A 21,263-nucleotide genomic window follows, 5' to 3' on the forward strand; every position below is an offset into this window, starting at 1 on the left:
TCGCTCGAGAGCCAAAACGAACACGCCTACTACCTACTGTACTGGATCTTCGACCAGGCATTCTACCATTGTCAAATTGGAACCAACCACCACTGCGTTGTGCTCGAACAGTTGAGCGGCCAACAACTTCCGTATACAGATATAGATTCATTCTTCGTAACTGGTCCAACCTTACAACCCTTCACAGGTTGGTCAGAAGTCAGTCTTGTTTGGAAAGACGGAATTAAACAAACAAAAGAGAGTGCTCGACCGAAACAACAACCAACAAGTAATTACATAGATAACTACTCCTCCATTTCTCTTTTTTTAAGGTAAGGCTTTAAGGCGAACTGTATATCGGCTGGAAAGAAATAGGACCTTACTTTCTCGTAAATGGTGTCAGTGAAAGCAACTTTAGTATTCCCCGTTGACCTTCTTTTGTAGATAGAATCTTCAACGAGTGAAAACAAGCAACCTTACTAATAAAGGTGCTTGTTGACTAAGGCCAGCTTTCGAGCCCAAGCCCCTTGTATAGTATAGTTTAGGTTGGGTGCTTGAGCGCATCTTTCTTATATCGATCAAGGCTTTCCTTGAGTTTTCAATAAGGGGCACGTTAGCTAGGCCGTTTTCTTGCAGGAGTGCTAACGCGTGCCTTTACATTTTCTTCGCTTGCTCTGTAGTACGAGCACAGAGCCGCACTTTTTTAATATGATGAGAAGAAGAGGGAATATGGAATATTCTCGACCAAATGGAATGCGAATCTTTTTTTTTTCTTTTCCGTACTAATCCTTATTTACTACTACATCTTTTTTAGGGTGTATAGCTCAGTTGGTAGAGCATTGAGCTTTTAACCTAATGGTCGCGGGTTCAAGTCCTGCTATACCCAAAACCTACCTTACACTATACTATTTGTAAGAATGTGTAGTAGTGTTCAAAGATCACTCTTTGGTCTGACCAATGCTCCTGCCACTTTCTGTAATTTGATGAATTTTATTTTTCGCTCTACATTGACCTCTTCCCTTTTCTTGTTGTTTACCTCGATGATATCGTGGTCTACAGCCGGACCCTTGAAGAGCATATTCCACATTTAAGATTAGTCCTGGCCATGAGCATGAATTATATTTAAAGCAAAGCAGGAAAAATTCAGCTCTGCTCAGACAGAGATTAAGTTTTTATTGTATTAGGGGTTGCTAGAAAAAAAAGTCAAGGCTATTCTTGAGTGGCCTATGCCCACTAAGGTCACTGAATTGAGATCTTTCTTGGGTTTGGCAAACTATTATCAGCTTTTTATTGGTTATTCAAAGAAAGTAGTAGTGTTAACAGACTTTTTGAATGAAGAAAGACCAGAAACAGAAAAGGTTTTGGTCTCCTGATTGTCAAATGGTGATTGACAAACTAAAGAGAGTCGAGCCAACCAGGCTTCAGTTACAAGATTATTCTCGCGGTACACTTCGATGCCTCAGATTGAGCCGGGTGCTTGTTTAAGGAGGGCATCCGGTAGCATTCGAAAGCCGAAAGCTAAGCAAAACAAAGAAGAAAAAAGTATACCCGTTTAAGAGAAAGAAAAGAGATGACAGCAGTAGTTCATAGTCTCAAGATATGACGCCTTTTAACTGTACTGAAGAAGAATGTTGTCTTGAGAGTGTTAGACAACAAACTGTCTTAAAAGGGCTCTGTATATGGTAGACAAATGGGTTAATAATCACCAAATGATGAGGTTCAACTGCATCTTCTGAATCTCTCCTTCTCCAGACACTGTTTCAGTCTATAAGTATAGTTTTATTCTTCTCGGCCCTCAGGACGGCAATTCCACAAAGAATCTTGTAGAAGTTGCCATTGACTTGACCAGGAGCACGCTTGTAGAAATCTAACATTGTCCTCACGAAAGGATGAAACAACAACTTAAGACCAGATTGAAATTGACCAAAAGCAAGAATTATCTAACCCATATCGCAGGGGTTCACCTAGAGAGCTCCCCCATTCGACATGAATGCAAGGTGGAATGCTATAAAGTAAAATACTTGAGTCCTTCTTTGGGCTCTTTGGACTCAGCCTCAACGAAAATCCTCTTCATCTAGAGTGGGGATCCAAACCTGGGCCCCCTGCTCATGCCCCTGAATACTTAATAGTAGATCTACGACACCTGCCGCAAACCCATCTCTTATTAGCGAAAGCTACCTACCTAGTTTTACTGCTAGTATAGCATGGTGCTTTTTTTGTGTGTCTTTCTCTATACTATAGCCCACCCGTTTTTTGGCCATTTTTCCGCTGGGGGGTCTTGGCACCCCGACATTGGGGGGCTAATTTTTGGGCGCGATGTGCCCGTGGGCTATTTTTAGCACACGATTCGAAGACAGAAAACGAGAGTAAAGGTCATTTTTCTCGTTAACTGGCCTTTGTTGCACTTACTTCATCCTTCTGTTACTCTTGCTGAAGTTTAGTTATCGCCCGCTTATTCCCTTGCGTTATGGGTCTGATTTTAATGAACTACTCGGGACCATTGCTCGCCTGATAGCTTTTGCTGCTCAACTCAATACCACCGTTTCTAGTACCTTACCACCCCTATATATAAAGCTACTCTACTTGTTGTTCACTACTCATTGCCTTCTTTCTTGTAGACTGGTAAAATGAACGAGAGCCTGTGGCTTTTCAACTTTCTCGGCATGATCTTGCAAATTTTGGAGCCTACCTTTGAGCCTCTGAATCAATTCAATAAAAAGAGGTAAAATCCCCTACCCTAGTTGGGTTGTCTTCGAGCAAGCTCTTAGCTTTCATCGTGAGTGAAAGAGGAATTGAGGTTGATCCAGTTAAGGTGAAAACCATTGTGAATCTATGTCATCACCTCATAACCTCAAAGAGTTGTGTAGTCTACCGAGTCGAGCCAGCTCCAGCCTTTGATCTTAAAAGCTAGAACTCGATGTTAATCATTTTCCCGTTAAGACGCGAACTTTGTTTGGAGGCCACAACACAACATGGGATATTACCTCTTCTTCTTGTATATCTCTATCTCTCCGAACGGGGTAACCACTTCAACCATTTGGTGGTGGGCCTGAACAAATTGTTTAGTCTTGATCTCATGCCTGCCTTTTATCAGAGGCCCCTAATCGTGATTTCTCATATGATGATAACGTTGTTTGGCCCATTATTGGCCTCCGTTTTGGCGAATTCGACCCAGTGGGTCATAAGATGTCTACAATGCGCCCACCGCCGCTCATGATAAGCGAGCAGCAGACTATGTTTCATTATTATATAGGACTAATTTTGTGCTACCACGCCTCTCTTGACCTCTACTTGCATCTTAGTCTGCACTTTCTAAGCCTGACAGCAGAACAAGCTTATGTGATCTTTGGTGATAACGTTGTTTGTATCATCGGGACCCATATTAAGTAGTTGAGCAGTCCTCCCTTTAAGATTTAGACTATCTGCCCTTTTTGCGTTCACTTCTTGTCCTTGTCGGGAGGTGGGACAAATTAGGATGAAGACCAATATGTCGGGGTTTTGCAATGGCAGAGATTAAGAACTTCTTTCTAGCTATAGGTAGGAAACTTATTCATTCATATCCTGGCGTGGAGAAGCATCTTATTTATTTTAATAAACGGGTTCGCGAATTCAATCTCCTCGTCAGTTGAGTGCTTTCGCGACTCGACCTCTCCAACCTTCCCAGGGTACATTGTGGAAATTGCTTGCTCAGACACAGTCTTTTCTAATGAAATGATTCCTTTTACCAGTTCTCCAGGCCCCTGTGATGCACCATATGACCCGTGCATTCGCCGGGGGGACTTGGCAATGGTGAAGAAATGAAAAAGGTCTACCACTTTCGGCAGCCAGAGTAATGAAATCCTTCCTCAACTACGTCGACCCTCAATCTCACTGGGTATATTGGAATTTTACCTACAAAGGAATCTCAATGTCCTGAAGTCATCGGTACAGGGATTGAGGACTTTGTAGCTCATTAGGGTCAAATAAATGACCTGAGAGACGAGGTTTTGAACCAATCAACCTTACTAAAAAAAAGGGGGCAACAATGAAGGAGTGCATGGGAAATCCCAACCGACATCGACACCTCAGGCTCTGGGCGAAAAAACAGAAAGGCAGGACCAAGAAAAACAAGGCTCGATGAAGTAACTTGTTTTTACATTTTACATAATAAAATATACACTTATCCTTCTGTATTGGTATATAATTTTTACCTTTCTGTTTTTGAAAAACGAAATTGTAAATCTGATGGAGAAGTGTCAAGGCATTTACAAGAGGGCATTCACTTGATTGTACACTCCCAACTGAATATATGTTGTATATGGAACTCCCAGTACTGAAGAAGACCTCTCAGTGTTGGCCTCACCTAATAGCCCATTGAAGCGACCTCACTGGAGACTCTGACGAACAAGACTCTATTCTTTTTTTTTTTGTTTCGACCGGACAAGTGTTCAATCTTAAGGGAGGCATCGATATTACTGGAAATCAATAAATATAATATGGATCTGGGATATTTTAATTTATCAACCTCAGATCTTTCTTATCGACCTTGGACTCGGAATCGACACTTTTAAACCATGCCTATTGATGCCACTGAGGCCTTCAAAACTATGTGTGTTCCTGGTCCTCACATTCGTTCTCTAAGTGCGAAGCAGGGGGTTGAACTTCTATTCCTACTATCTCGGAGAACAATAATCCGCCAATAATCATATCTATTCATATTCTTCCTTTGATGATTCATATTCGAATTTATGCACTTCTATTGTAAGTGGCCTAACTAAATGCACTAATCCACCTCAGCTCTACACGCTTTGGTACAGTCTCGCTCCTTAAATGATAGAATGCCCTCACTATGCTCCTTAGAGTAATCTCACTAAAGAAAGAATATGTCCTTTTCGTATGTAGTTCATTTCTGTCCATGTTCCCGGAATCACATTCATTCTATTCTTTGACAGAGAGTGAAGTGGAAAAACCCTATCAAATTGACTTACAGCATCTCGCCTCTTGCAAGCTCGCTCAACGCTGCCATTACTACGCTCCTAGTCGTTCTTGAACTCAGCGATATAATAACGCTCGTGTTTCCTATCAAGAATCATCTAAACCCTCATCACCTGCACATTCTTTGAGTGGAACGCTCTAGGAGGCGCTTCGTTATCCCATTATGATAAATTCCCCAAATCCATGGGTGTCATAAACAGGAAGTGATGATTCATACTCCGAACACCTGGCTGGCCCTGCACTATAACCAGTAAGAGGCAGGGCATGCCTCAGGCTACTTATCTTAGAGTAAGTGAGGCTCTTTTTTTGCTTCTGAAACAGAGATTTTCCTAGCCTGGTTTGCTGAGCATAAAGAAATGGTTCTTCTATGTCTTGGTAGATCATGTGTGCCATAAAGCACCAGGACCGGTTGAGTCATATAGTGAGTGTATATATATATATATATATTAAATTCATCTTGAAGGCGGAGGAAGAGGAAGGATGATATGGTCCCAGTTAAGGCGTTAATAATAATTGTTTTGTTCAGGGTAAGAACAACCACACAAGTTGAATTTGAATAATACTGAATACCTTTATTCATGAGTACTGGAGCTTATTTGTAGTAAAAGAAATACAGCAAAACAACTCAACTAAATAATTGAGATTGTAGGCTCAGATAACAACCTTGACTCAACAACTAGCTAAATATCCTAACTAGATGAGTAACAGAATGAAAATAAATCAATAACAATTCTCCACCAAATCAACAACAGTCTCATAAAGATTGCTCCAGACTTCTCCTTCAGCCACTTGCATGTTGTATGCATAATTCCATGCACCGTTTGGTATGCTTTACGTGTAACCTTCATACCTAATGCTTGGCTTTAGTACCCTTGACGACCTTCATATCTTATCAAAGGAAAAGGCAAAGAAGAAGTAGAAGAAAAAAAATAAGGAAGATGAAGAGAAAAAATTACAGCTAGACAGTGGTGGGGAATGAGATGTACAAGCAGCAATTGCATGTGGAGTGAAATATGGAAGCAGAGATGACTTGGGGAGTGGGATGTGCAAGAAAAAGAATAAGAAGCTAACAATAGTGGGGAGTAAGATGTACGAGCAAAGACAACGTAGGAAGTAGGTTTGTCAATTTAGCCCGACCCTATTTTTGGCTCGATTGACCCAACCCGAATTTTTTAGGTTAGGGTCAGGTTAAGGTCAAAATTTTAAGACCCGAACAAATTTTGGGTTAGGGTCGGGTTTAAAGCCGACCCGACCCTATTAAAAAAAATGAATTGTGTTTTTATGAGTTTTTATTTGTATAAGACATTTTTTTTAATGTTGGGTTGTAGAACTAAATTGTGTATTTTTATTTGTATAAGACATGAGTTTTTTATTTTTTATTTTTATATTGGGTTGTTAAATTGAATTGTGTATGGATAAAATGGTTGTGGAATTACATTGTGTGTTTTTTATTTAATTGCATTGTGTGTTTTTCATGTTGGATTTTGGAATTGATTTGTGTGTAGGGTTGAAATGGTTGTGGAAAGTGGAATTGAATTGTGTTTGAAATGGTTGAGGAATTGCCGAATTGGTTGAAATGGTGGTGGTAAATGGGAGAGTTAACTATTTCGGTAGGGTCGAGTTGGGCCCGACCCGATGTTGACTCGATTCGAGTCGGGCCCGGCCCGGCCCTAACTAAATAGTGTTCGGGTTTTTTTAGGGTCGGGTTTCAAATTTTTTTTTATTGGGTCGGGTAGGGCTTGGCCAAGCCCGAGCCCGACCCGACATTTTGCCATTCTTAGTAGGAAGTAAGTGGGGAGTGAGATGGGCGAGGCGTGGGGAGTAAAGAAAAGGAAGCTAGACAGGGGGTTGGAATCTAGCAATAACACCAAATGGCGACGGATGGTGCAAGAGATGCAATTATCAACTAATTTAGTGATTTGGGGGTTAGGGTTTTGGATCTGGAGCAAAGGGATTTTGGTTTTTAGGACTAGGTTAGAAACTTTAGATGTTAGGATTTGGATTTATAATTTAACTATTCATTTTCTTATTTTTTAAATTTTTATCTCTAAAAAAATTATGCGCAAATGAATATTCAACTTTTCAAGTGTATTTGCATCCTTATTCGCATCTGAATCCGCACAAATATTCATTTTTGGCATCTAAATCCGCACCTTTTACTAATACGAAGGCCGATTTTTTAAATCTGAATCTTCCAAATCATTAAAGATAGCAGGCTGGATTCAAAATTTTTTTTTGCCATCCCTACTTTACACAATTCTATTCTATTCTATTTATTTATTTATTTCTTTCAATTTTTGATTTTCTAAACAATTTACTATTGTGTTCTTATCTACCTCAAGTCCAATTTTAATAATTTAATAAATTTGTCCTACCTACCTCTGGGCCTCAGATACCTACCTTGACTTACCAAACCAACTTTTGTACTTTTTGTAGTATAGTTACTACTAATATGTATTATATATGGGAGCTACTACCTTACGTTTAACGTAAGGTGGCTCAATTGTGTGAGAGACTGTATGTTACATTAAACATAAGGTAGCTAAATCCATTATACACACACACCAATATACCATGACACTAACAACAATAATTGAACTGGTAAGTTGTGAATTTCAGTAGAACACTAAAGTTATTATTTGTCTATTTTTCAAAATTTTTTTATATTCTAAAATATCATGGATTCTCAAGAACACAACATGGATGTAGAAGAAGCTCAACACCCTCGAGAACACGGCATCAATGTAGTAGAACATTAATAAAACAATAATAATGCAAGGCTAAATCATTCAAGTAGACATTTGCGTCATCTAAATGAACTTTTTTAATAATTTATAACAATAAGAGACAAAACGAGAGACTATGGCCTTGATCGTCCTTCCAAACGAATGACCTTCAAATGTGCAGTTCACCTTGGCAGATCAGGTTTATGTTGACACATATCAGCTTGTTTGACATGCCACAGACACATAATTAGCCATATTCATTTACTGTATTTGTGATTAATAATCAATATTTCGTAATTGTAATTTGTCGTAATTGATATTTCATAGTTGTAAGTTGTGACTTATTATAATTGGTATTCAGGGGTTGTAATTTTAATTTTAATTAATTATTCCCATGATCCATGCCTCTATGAATTAAATTTATTTATCGTACTATTGTGAAATTACATAATTTAATTTTGTACTTGTGTGCTAATGTAATGTTAATGTTATGTGTTAATGTTTTATGGACATAGTTTATGATACTATGACCCTTATCTTTATGTGAGTCCAAGTTAACAACCAAATGTTAACCCTTAAAATAATTACACATTATTATTATCATTATTATTATGTATTATCTAAGCATTCTATACCTTAGGCTCTAAGCTAATTAAGCTAACTAGCTAGTAAGTAGTAAGTAATTTAGTATGATACGTTTAGGCTCCATTTGGTTAGATTTTTCAATAGAGCTTATTTAAATAGAGCCTTATTAGTAGAGTTTTTATAAGTAAAGTTGTTATCAAAAGAATTTTAGTTATTTGGTTGTTAATGAGAGTTTTTATTAAAAAAATTACTTTGATGTACAATTTTTTTTTAAAGTTATGTTAATAAAGAAATGAATTAAGATTGCTTAATAAATAAAAGATAGTTTAGATATTTTAACATTTTAAAAAAAAAATTCAACTTTTACTCTCAAAAACTCAAAATTTAATCTTTTTAATAAAGACAAAATAACTTAAAGTTCAAAAGCTCTACTAAAAACAACCACATAACAACAAAAAAAAAATGAAAAAAAAATTATGAAATTAAATAAGTACTTATACCTTTTTAATAAATTATATCAAATATACACTTTTAGATATTTACATTCTCTTACAATTATATTAATTTATTATTATTGACCTGAGACTTGAGTGTTAAGAGTATTAAAACCGAAGGCCCGTGGGCTTCGGGAAAAGAGCACCAACAACTTAGGTGTGTCTGCTTAGAAAACTTCAATTACCATACTTCTTCATAGACTCAGCCCACAGCACGGCTAGACATAGTACATGTGAATTCGGGCCGTGTAGTTTAAACCAAAAATTTCAACCACGCCCGTTGAACATCACCAGTCAAAACTGACTGCTGACTTATAACGGGGTTTACAAGAAAGAGCCCAGGGAAGTCCAGAATCTAACGGAAGGTACAAGGAAGAGAATAGGCAATTACGTTGCGTGTCCAAATATCTCGCCGACTCAGATTGACCCGTTTATTCGTCCAAACAGGATTTCCCCTTTTCCTTAATTGAGTCGGCTTCCTCTTCTATTTAAAGCGCTCCTCTCTCACCTGTTTCACCCAATCGGGTTATTCGATATTCTCAACAAATCTCTCCAATTCTCTCGCTAAGAAACTTTTAAAAGATGCAGATCTTCGTGAAAACCCTAACCGGCAAGACCATTACTCTCGAAGTCGAGAGCTCCGACACCATCGACAACGTCAAGGCCAAGATCCAAGACAAGGAAGGAATCCCTCCGGACCAGCAGCGTCTGATCTTCGCCGGAAAACAGCTCGAAGACGGCCGCACCTTGGCCGATTACAATATCCAAAAGGAATCGACGCTTCATCTGGTGCTTCGTCTCCGTGGAGGCATGCAGATCTTCGTGAAAACCCTAACCGGCAAGACCATTACTCTCGAAGTTGAGAGCTCCGACACGATCGACAACGTCAAGGCCAAGATCCAGGACAAGGAAGGGATTCCGCCGGACCAGCAGAGGCTGATCTTCGCCGGAAAGCAACTCGAGGACGGCCGCACCTTGGCCGATTACAATATCCAGAAGGAATCAACTCTTCACCTCGTGCTTCGTCTCCGTGGGGGCATGCAGATATTCGTCAAAACCCTAACGGGAAAGACGATTACCCTCGAAGTCGAGAGCTCCGACACGATCGACAACGTCAAGGCCAAGATCCAGGACAAGGAAGGGATTCCGCCGGACCAGCAGCGTTTGATCTTCGCTGGCAAGCAGCTGGAGGATGGAAGGACGCTCGCGGATTACAACATTCAGAAGGAATCAACTCTTCATCTGGTTTTGCGTCTGAGGGGTGGCATGCAGATTTTTGTTAAGACATTGACCGGGAAGACGATTACCCTGGAGGTAGAGAGTTCTGATACCATTGACAATGTCAAAGCCAAGATTCAGGACAAGGAAGGGATCCCACCTGATCAGCAGAGGCTCATCTTCGCTGGGAAGCAGCTTGAGGACGGGCGTACTCTGGCTGATTACAACATTCAGAAGGAGTCCACCCTCCATCTCGTCCTCCGTCTCCGAGGTGGTGGTTTCTGAGGGGGATTCACTGCGCCCCGTGTCAATGTCTTTTCTGTTCAAGATGGTCCTTATGTTGTCTTTGTCTTCTTGAAGAAGACTAGTTATAATTGATAATATGGTCTTTTGTTTTTATATGTTGTTGTTTGTTGAACGAGTTATGCTTTTGAATAAAAAACTCTAGTTTAAATATATTACTATAATGTTGGTTTTGATTTGTGTGATAATTGATTTTTCGGTTTGCAATGCAGTTCTACTTTGCAATGAAAAAGATGAGATTCCCTTATTAATCCCCCCCACTTGCTCTGTTCTGCCTTGTAATTAGTGCAGAATTCAGCAATTGAACTTCGTGGTTATTTCTCTTTATATTTTTATTTCATCAAATGCATAGTTTGTTGTTACTTTCTTTGCTTTTGGGTCATGTTGTGAGTATACTTTGTCATTGATCTGTGCCTTATGAGGACAGGCGAGGTCATGGTTCTTATTGCATCTTTTCTTTGTAATCAGGTCGTGATCTCTTTGGCTCGGAATTTCGTTAAATTTGCTTTGGTTTGTTATGTAATTTTCAGTGTGAGCATGCAGAGGTAGTCATTTGCTTCATTGTTCACTTTGCGTCCTTGAAATCAAAGGATCTCATGAGGGGTGATTCATGGCTGTTTATTGAATTTTTGTTGCTTCAAAACCTTGAGTACTAAAATTTCTTTGTTCTGAATTTCTAATTGTATAGGGCCATGGCAAATGTCCACCCTCTTTACTATTTTTTTTTTTTTTTTGGCACAGCTTAGGACCAACTCCTTTGATGAGCTGTTGGTATTGGTATGACTATCTTTTGTATATACAATCTTATTAGGAATTTGGTAATTGATATAGACTGTGTGGAGTTGAACAAGAAAAACAAATTATGAAGAGTTTGGTTCTGGAATTAATAGTGGTCACTTTGATTCAGTAAACAGAATTTTAATGGACAGTGTATGCAGGAGTAAGCTTCTATTGGGAGGCAGGGCGCGCTTCAAGAAATTTTTGCTAGTGGTTCTAGTTTGGCAGAAAATCTGCTTTGTTCTTTTTGTTCTTAGATATCTTGAATTCTTAGTATGCATTTTGTTTGTTTCTCTGGTCTAATATAAGTATAAAAGCCATCTCATTCTAATTTCATGAGAAAAATTTCAGGCAAATTTGATCTTAAGTAATGTAGAAGCCTGTATGGTACTTCAACAAGTAAAACAGATGCAGCATATCTGTGTCATTTACAGCTAATTGTTTTGAATTGCGGACTAAACTCTTGTGCTGAAGACATGCTGGATTTGTACTTTAGAGAATCAATCTGTCTTGTATTTTGGGGGAAGCTTGCCTTTAGGAGTGCATTTTGCTTCTATATATTGGATGATCTTTGCAGCAAGCTCAAATCTGTCATGATGTTGAACTGCCACAAAACCAGATGATTGGTGCCTGATGTAACCCCTTTTCTGCGTCCATCAGATGCTGGAGTATCCTATACAGTCCCACATGTGGTTCATGCTGCTTTTTCAAATTATAGCAGACTTTCAATGAAATCAAAGGTGGTTCTGTTGATCTTACTATGGCGAAAGAAGAGACTCTGGTCCCTATGATCTTCCTGTGCCTTCCGACTGTGGTAGGATGAAAAAATATCAAATCCTAATGCATTCCTTGGGATTGCATTCCATTGACAACCACAAGTGACTTAAAACCGTGTGTTATATGATACTGTTCTACAGGCAGCAATGAGACATTTTAGCTTCGCGGATTATTCAATTCGGAGTTTTGGTGCCTTCAGCAGGAGGATCGAAGAGTGTAGAATATCTCTTTCTGATGGAATGATTCAGGTAGCTTGCTGGTGTATTGTTATTTCGCATGCATTGATTTACTTATTTCTTTGTAAGAATGTTTCTAGGAATTCACAGATTCAGGTTAGTTTAGTAATGAGACAAATCACTCTTGTTGTTGGGAGTTGGGGCACGGATACTTTGTAGAGATATTGGGATATTTCATATTGATTTATTTTTTTGTGTAGAAATCCTATGTTGAACTCAAGAGTATTTTCTGTGATTACTTTCTCAGATCTAGCCTAGATTCTTCAAATAATATATATGCATCTGGGGCATGAATGATTGTTAGATAAATAGCTGCAGTTTGGTAGCCACTGCATGTCATCGTAGTTATAAGAGTTGCTGATAAGGATATCGATCATCTGGTTTATTATATATCTGGTAGAGGATGGTCGTACCCTTGCGGATAGTGCAGAAGGAGTCGATCCTCCATCCTGCCCTCCGTCTTTGCGGTGGTGGTTTGTGAGAAAGTTGAACCCTACCCGTGTCTGTGTATATCTTTTCCATATTTCTTCAGTTGGTGTTCATGTTGCCTTGTTTCTTTCAGTTGGTGAATTCTTGAAACGAACAGTTGAGTAGTAGTCATTGATAATGGTCTTTGTTTTTATAAGCAGTTTGTCGAACAAGTTAATAAAAAATAATTTCTCATTTCATCAATTTTAGTTTCTTCCATTGCCATTGTCATAATCATATACGTAATTAAGCATAAAAATCACACATTAACATATGTTAGAAATAAGCTTACCCCGCAACAAAGAAAAATAGACTCCCATGCCATTTTCAGACTCTCGCCCCTCGTCTTTTTATTTCATTTCGGCCTCTTTATTGATTCTTGTAAAAAGCTATGATATTGTTAATTATTTAATGAAAGCTATAATTAACCTAGCAATTATAGATTTTTCACAAAGAGGAATAGATTACGAATGGTTATTGTTATTAGTGAAGTGAACTATTTTGTCGTTTAGTTTGCCACCGTCATTATGTTTTGATGGTAGATAATTCATGAAATTTTATTTATCTTTTAAAAGATATTTTATAGTTATGAAATTATACCTGATATTCTGTAAGCTATACATCCATGCGTCGATCTCTATTTCTCTTGTCTCTCTTTTTAGTTTTTATTTTTTATTTTTCTGTTACTGAATTGTAAAATCTCTTGTTGTAATTTTGTTTAGAGTACTAAACTAATAATCCAAATGTCTTTCTTAAATGGAATGTCAAATTTTACCAAGCAATCTTCATTAATAAAAAAATTAAGGCAGTAAAATGAATAAACGAATCGAATCTGAATTGAATTGTAAATGAATTGAGTCAAGATTATATTGATTCAGATATGATTTTTTCATTAAACGAATTAAAATCTAAGGATTCAAGTTTGATTCATCTATAAAATGAATATTTGATTTAATCCGTCTAATTCGTTTAGTAAAATTAATAAATGAATCGAATGAAATATGAATTTATTTGCTATTTGTTTATCCTATGAGAATTCATAACGAATTGAATTGAATTGAATGTGAATTCATATACAAAAATTAAGTAAAAAATATAAAAGATTACAAATTTAATATCATTTATAAATTATAATTGCTATATTAGCCTTCAAACTTTAAAATTTTTTCATACATATTGGAAGATGGGAAATTATCTCTGCAACACTTTTGTTTTATTATATATACATTTAACCACTATAAAATTTTGACACATTTTCTGCATTACCTTTGTTTTTAAACTTGTATCAATCAACCACTTTAGTGTTAAAAATGACCATTTTACCCTTAAATAAATTAATTGACCATTTTATTTTACAAAATTTTAAAAATTATAATTACAAGAATACTCCTAAATTTAATAAAATAAATAAAACTCAAATCCAATATGTTAATTTTTTATAATTATAATTTCATTTAAAAGAGTGTTATGCTAATTTTTTTAATTATAATTTAATTTAATTTGTGTATGGAAGTTTCTTAATATTAATTATAGCGAAGTTTACAATAATTATAGGGAACTTTTCTCTTCATGTTAAGTTTTGTAAACTTCCTTATACTTAATTTAATTACAAAAATTAAATGAAATTATAATTTTTTGTAATTATAATTACAAGATGTTAATTTTTTATAATTATAATTTCATTTAAAAATTATTATCATAGATTTTGAGATTTGTTTGTTTGATTGAATTTAGGATATTTTTGTAATTATAATTTTTTTATTTTTTTTAAATTTTTTAGAATAAAATAGTCTTTTAATTCACTTAGTGGTAAAATGATTATTTTTAATGTCAAAGTGATTGATTGATACAAGCTTAAAAACAAAGGGGGTGCAAAAAATAAGTCAAAATTTTGTGGTGGCTAGATGTACATATGACAAAATAAAGGTAGTGCAGAAATAATTTTCCATAAAAAATAAATAAGGACCTAGATTGCCACCCCTAAAAAAATATAAAATAAAAAAAGAAAAATTCAATAGTTTTCAAGAAATATTTTGATTCAATACAACAAGTAGGGTGCACAAAATTACATTAGCCTAACCGAACTGAGTACGTTGAACTGGAAAAAACAGAATTATCATCGAGGTTCTTGAGATTGAAGGAAAAGGAAAAAAGAAAAAAATTCTTATAATTAAGAGGGAAAAAGAGCGAAACCCTCTCTTATTTACCAAAGCTAATCGAAATCCTCTTGATGTTTTAAACACATCCCAAACCCTCCTTGAATATCAATTTTTGGTTTATTTTGCAATTTTAATCTTGGCGGTTGTTTGATGTTAGGAATATAAATGCCTTTAGTTATTTAATTAATGGGTAATTTTTAAAAACCTTCCCTGAGGTTTGGGTTTGTTGCAAGTAGATGGCGAGAATTTGTTTATTTGTAAAAAACTCCCTACAGTCAGTTAATTTTAACATTGACCGTTAGTTGACTGTGCAAAGACAATATTACCCTTAACAATAGTTTGTAGACAGAAATAACTAAAAAAAAATTAAAATTGTTGACGCAAAAAGCACAAACCCTATTTTTTGACAATTTTATCTTTGTCAATTTCAAAGATTTACAATATCATAGGTAAATATTATAACTATTTCATTTTCAAGTTTTTAATTTTATTTTTTTTGTATGAACTTTAAGAAAATATCAATAATTTAAAGAGAATTTTTCAAATTTTTAATTTTATTTTATTTGTAGGAACTTTAAGAAAATATCAATAATTTAAAGAGGGCAAAATAGCCAACAATTTTAATTTTTTTTCAGTTATTTCCGTTTACAAACTGTTGTTAAGGGTAATGTTGAGTACATAAAAGCACCAAGTCGGCCATGCTACTATTTCCGCCCCGGCACGGATCGCTTCAGCCAAAGTGATATGAGCAGAACACGGGGGCTAACATGAGCCGACCAGAGATGAATACAACCAGGGAACATACCAACCAGAGGTATATACCGAGCCGGCACTCATCCCCAGAAAAGCGGGAACACGATCCCACAGAATCGCGGTAGTTGCGCTTTTCCCAGAACCGTTAAAGGACACGCGAGATCCACGTTTGCCCACAATGTAACAGTTAGAGTCCCATGAGGGCTGCCACTACCCGAAAAAGGTGGGATGAAGGGCAAACAAAAACGTGGGGACAACGGCTATAAAAGAAGAAGAAATCAATGAAGAGGGGGACAGAAAAACGGTGAGGGGGAAAACACTGCCAAATTACAACCAGACCATTTCCTTACAAATTTCTAACAAACTTCTTGAATCCAAATTACATTATTTTCCCGTAAACACCTTGTGCTAACTTAGGCATCGGAGGGTTTACGCTGGCAAAACCACCGGCGTCTCTGACCCATTTTTGTGAACGCAGGTCTAGTGAGAGAAAGGAGGGTGATTCCAACCTTAGTGGTTCGAGCAAACAGTCGATAACATAAGCGTTGGTGAAAGAATCTGGTCGGTCCAAGGGCGAGCAGATTTCAGCATCAACATTTTGGCGCCGTCTGTGGGGAGCTGGATAAAAAGCTACCACCGAATTAGTAGTTACCGGAGAAACAGCGAACGATTAGACATGGATTTGCCAAGGAAGGACGCTTTGAGGGAGGATAAAGAATCGGGGGAGACAATCACCCTTCGGGAAATTACAAATGAAGCCTGAGAGAAGGTGATGCAAGATCGATTGGAATGGATGGAGAAGCAAATGGAGACTCTCGCTACCATACTGAATGAGCTGAGAGATGAGCGGAGAAGGGATTGCGAAATCCCCGGGGGGAGAGATGATGTTGGAGCAGAACTCAACCTCCAGAGGCGTAGAGTTGAGGAAATCCCTCCGCCGGCGGACCAACCTTATGGGGTGCATCCCCACAGAAGCACTGGTCGGGTTCCTGGAGAGCAAGTAGATGAAGGGAGGAACCAACCTCGCCCCAGGCGAGTACCGGAAGCTGATGGCCGAGGGGCCAGTGCTGATGAAGGAGAGTTAAGACAGCGGTTGCAGAATGTCGAGCAGGAGCGAGATTAGATAGCTGCACGTGATCCTGACCGTGCTGTAGAATTGGAGGGAGAGGTGCGCAGATTAGCGCAAGTGATAGAGGAGATACAGGGTAAGAGGAAGCCTCCAAGCTGGAGGATAATGCTAGATGAAGAATCTCCACTATCAACTGAGATCATGGGTACCATAATCCCAAGAGATTTCCGCTTCCCCGACCTCAAATACTCCGGGCGAAGTGACCCGCTGCTGCACATTGAGCGTTTCAACGACATGACGGGTGTGCAGGGGCTGACAGCAGCTCAGAGGTGCAGGGTGTTCCCGTTGACATTAGAGGGACGAGCCCGAGAATGGTACCGCAAGCTGCCCCGAGGAAGTATAAAGGGGTATGAGCAGATGTGCCAGGAGTTGGCCGAGCAGTTCCGAGGGGCAGTGGCCCCAGAGGACGACATGATGGAACTGATGGGAATGAAACAGGAGGAACATGAATCCCTTCGAGATTTTGTAAAACGATATCACCGAGCCGTGCTGGATCTGGGAGCTTTTAATCACCCGCAAGCGTTGAGGGGATTAAAAGAAGGTGTAAGAATCAGCCGACTGTGGTATAACTTAAGAAGCCCCCTTGTACAGAATTACTTGTCAGGGTATGAGCAGGCGAGGCGAGATATAGAAATCGAAGAGGAGAAATCGGCAAGAATAAAAAGTGAACAGCTGGACGAGCTGAGGCGAAAGGAACGGAGAGCCCCGACAGGGAGCGGGTCGGGAAAACGAGCTGGAGAATCTTCAGTGATGGGCGGAATATCAGCTCGGTCCCGCCTTTACCCCATAGCTCCGAGATCACAGCAGTTCCAGCCCAACCGGGCTCAACCTCCGCGTCCCTCATTTCCAGATCGGCAACGAGAATTCCGGCAGATGGCTACCCACCCCTATCACAACACTCCCAGAGCATTACATGCAACCAATTTCAGGACTAGTCGACCAGATCAGTTAGCGATTGTGCCAGCCCGAGGTGACATTCATGATAGCCGAGCAGTTCAGCTGGTAGACCAGAGCTTGGCGTATAGACAGTATACTCCATTAAAGATCTCCATGGAGGAATTGTATGAGAGGATCGAGGGATGAGGCCTGCTGTACCCTCCAGCCCCTATAACAAAACCGGTTCACCGACGGGATAAGAGCAAATTCTGTAAATTCCACGACACTCATGGTCACACTATCAGCCAATGTCGTGACCTGAAAATTCAAGTGGAGGATTTGGTGAGAAACCGTTATTTGGACGAATATTTAGATGGAATGTCCCCCGTCACTGAATCACAGTACACGCGGGATGAAGGGGCTGAGATGGGCTTGGAACGTGAACAGCCGACTATCCGTGTAATAGCAGGGGGGCCAACATTGGCTGGGGATTCGAACAGGGCACGGAAGAACTATGGGAGATATGCCCTGACTAGCAAAGAAGTGCTTTTCAATTTGTCGGCAACCAAGAAGGCAAAAGTGCGGCAAGTTCCCATTATGTGGACAGATGACGATGAAGAGGGTATCTTATATCCGCATGAGGATGCATTGGTGGTCAAGGCAATGGTGGCTGGTACAAAATTGCGACGAATACTAGTAGACACAGGCAGCTCAGTTGACATCCTGTGTTAAGTCAGCTCTAGATGATATGAGGATTGCAGACTTGAAATTGGAGCGGACAAATACATCCTTAAAGGGATTTGGAGGGGGACGGTTAACTCCCATGGGAATCATCGAACTCCTAATTATTATGGGGACGAAGCCATTTGAAAGAACAATGATGCTGGATTTTATCGTGGTAGAGGAAAGAAGGCCTTACCAGATGATACTGGGGAGACCATTCATGCGGATAAGCCAGTGCGTTGTATTTATGCATTACTTGGCACTGAAATACAGAGTAAATGGGGTGGTTGGTGTAGTAAAAGGCGACCAGAGGATGGCAAGGAGTTGTTATGCTACAGCGGCCAAGGAAACACTGCAAGTTACTTCTCTAGATAATCGAGGAGAGTCCAAAAAGGGTCGCCAAGAGCCTGTTGAGAAACTGGAGGAAGTTGCGGTAAGCAAAAGCAACCCGAGCAGAGTAGTGAAGATCGGGTCAGGATTGGTTAGGGCAGTAAAAGGCGAGCTGATAAATTGCCTACAGTCTCATGCGGATATATTTGCCTGATCTCATGAAGATATGCCCGGAATTGATCGCGGGGTAACTTGCCACAAGTTGGCAATCAAGAAGGGGGCAAGGCCGGTGAGACAGAAGAGGAGATGCTTCAACCAGGAAAGGTACGAGGTCATAAACGCCGAGGTGGAGAAGCTGTTGAAAGCAGGATTTATAAGGAAAGCCAAGTACCCAGAATGGATTTCAAATTTAGTCCTGGTAAAAAAGGCCAACGGGAAGTGGAGAATGTGTGTGGACTTCACGGACCTCAATAAGGCATGCCCAAAGGATAGCTTTCCCCTACCCAAAATAGATTAGCTGGTGGACTCAACAGCAGGCCACAGTCTGCTCAGTTTCATGGATGCCTTTTCTGGATACAACCAGATACCCATGGACGAGCAGGATGAGGAAAGCACTGCATTTATAACTAACATGGGTTTATTTTGCTACAGGGTAATACCTTTCGACCTAAAAAATGCAGGAGCCACCTATCAAAGGTTGGTAAACAAGATCTTCAAACCGTTGATTGGACACACTATGGAGGTATATGTGGATGATATGATTACAAAGTCCAAAGAGTCGAGGGATCATGTGAAGCATCTAGAAGAGACCTTTGAATTACTGAGGAAGTATGAGATGAAACTAAACCCAGAGAAATGTGCATTTGGGGTCAGCTCGGGCAAATTTCTGGGATTCCTGGTAAGCCACCGAGGGATTGAGGCCAACCCCGAAAAAATACGAGCGGTTACAGATATGAGATCTTCGCGGGCAGTTAAAGAGGTGCAGAGCTTTACAGGGAAGTTGGCAGCATTGAACCGATTCATCTCGCGGGCCACAGATAAATGCCACCATTTCTTCCAAACCATAAAGAAATGGAGAAAGATGGAATGGACATCAGAGTGCGAGGAAGCATTTGGGCAGCTGAAGGAATATCTGGCCCGTGCACCGTTACTGTCAACTCCGAGAGAGGGTGACCAGCTGCTTTTGTACTTGGCAATCTTCAAGCGGGCTACCAGCTCGGTCTTAGTCAGGGAAGAAGAAGGGAAGTAACACCCGGTATACTACATGAGCAAGGCCCTGGTGGATTCGCCCTGAGGTTTAGATAGATTCGCCCTGAGGTTTGGGGCAGGTCGTTTCACATCCTCAACAAGTCCTTTTGGCCATGCCCGACTGAGTTAGAAACAGCCATTATACAAATTTAAAGTTGCAATAAACCGTCCCATTCATGCACCATTTGAAGTTGCTATAAGACGTATGTAAATTTGAAATTACCTAGTGCGACTAACAATGTAGAGCGAACACATAGGTAGCATCCAGTGGCGGACCCAGAAACTAAAATGAGGGGGGGCTTAGTTTTAAAAAAAAATTATTTAATTTAATTTTTTTTAATGTTCACTTATATACATTTTAAGTCTTATAAACTCAAATTTTATTACTTTTTTTTTAAATTCTAAATAATAATAGTAATAAATTCTTTTTTTAAATGCGTGAAAATATCATTTTTCGAAGTAGTTTCCACAAAATATTTAAAAAAATAAAATAATGTGGCTAATGGGATTTGAACCAAGGTTTTAAAACCATTAAATAGCACTCTTAACATTGAACTACAAGTCTTTTGATATATGAAAAATGTGTCTAAATTCATTTATCTAACTTTTTTAGAAGGGGCTTGGGGTACATTTAAAAGAAAATTTAATGGCCCAGGGGGGGCTGAAGCCCCTCCTGGGCCTTCATTGGGTCCGCCCATGGTAGCATTGGTAGATATAACAGCAGCTAAAACGAATAATTGAATTAGCTTAAGAATGGTGGAGAAGACAGCTTCTAAAGCTGGGAACGAAGAAGCAAAACCAGCTCAAGGACAGCTAAGTGCAGCACCAGCATACTTGAACGGATTTGACAACATTGGCAGCGTGGGCGTTTGATAGCTTAGGCAAAGTTAGGACTGGATGTGTGTATGACTGTGTGAGTGTGTCGTTTTCATTATGAAGGTTGAGGAGGAAGAGAGGGAGAATTGGATTTAGCGATTTCGCGACTATTGCTTTGTGCTTTTCTTTACATTTTTTTTTGTTTTCTAGGCAAACCCGATTGGCTTTTTATTTCAGTTCGGGTTCACTTGACCCGAAATAAAATCTATCGGTTTTTAAATTTAAAACCATCAGTTCTAAGAGTTACACCAACCGAATCAAACCCGAAATACCCGACCCAAATGCCTACCAAGCATTCAAGGTTGGTAAAGAATTTCAATTTACAGTTGGTTTAGGATTGCGGAGCAGGACAAAATCTGAGCTCGGATTTAGCTTATGGATTCGGATATAATAAGATAAAAATATCGGGACTTTTTTAACCTAGGTATTGACCTACGTTGTTTTTGTTTTTGCCTTTTTTTATTTTGTAAATTATTATTTTTATAATACTTAGCAATGGCAAAATATTTATGTGGGAAGGTGTCCTGCTATAATTCTAATTTAACCCTCGTTAAAAGAAAGTGCTTATTGTCAGTTGGTTAGACGGGTTGAGTATGAACATGACACTTTGGCCTCCACCTACTGTTAAACCT

The 21,263-nt window shown here is 39.0% G+C and overlaps 1 protein-coding gene and 1 non-coding gene across 3 annotated transcripts; both read left to right on the forward strand.

The window, feature by feature from the left end:
* The first annotated feature begins 792 nt into the window (after positions 1-792).
* Positions 793-865, forward strand: TRNAK-UUU. The gene has a single exon. It is a non-coding gene; the product is annotated as a tRNA-Lys (tRNA).
* Positions 866-9,199: 8,334 nt separating this feature from the next.
* LOC18039106 (polyubiquitin 3) lies at positions 9,200-10,443 on the forward strand. 2 transcript variants are annotated; one of them, XM_024181522.1, is made up of 2 exons: positions 9,302-9,346; positions 9,575-10,443. In XM_024181522.1, the coding sequence occupies exons 1-2, from the start codon at positions 9,341-9,343 to the stop codon at positions 10,259-10,261; spliced, it is 693 nt and encodes a 230-aa protein (XP_024037290.1). In that variant the 5' UTR covers positions 9,302-9,340; the 3' UTR covers positions 10,262-10,443. The 2 variants fall into 2 exon arrangements, with proteins under 2 accessions (XP_006428925.1, XP_024037290.1); XM_006428862.2 differs by having other exon boundaries at positions 9,200-10,443.
* The last annotated feature ends 10,820 nt before the right edge of the window (positions 10,444-21,263 follow it).

Source organism: Citrus clementina, unplaced genomic scaffold, assembly GCF_000493195.1.
Source record: "Citrus clementina cultivar Clemenules unplaced genomic scaffold, Citrus_clementina_v1.0 scaffold_6, whole genome shotgun sequence".
In the NCBI taxonomy this organism is placed as follows: Eukaryota; Viridiplantae; Streptophyta; class Magnoliopsida; order Sapindales; family Rutaceae; genus Citrus; species Citrus x clementina.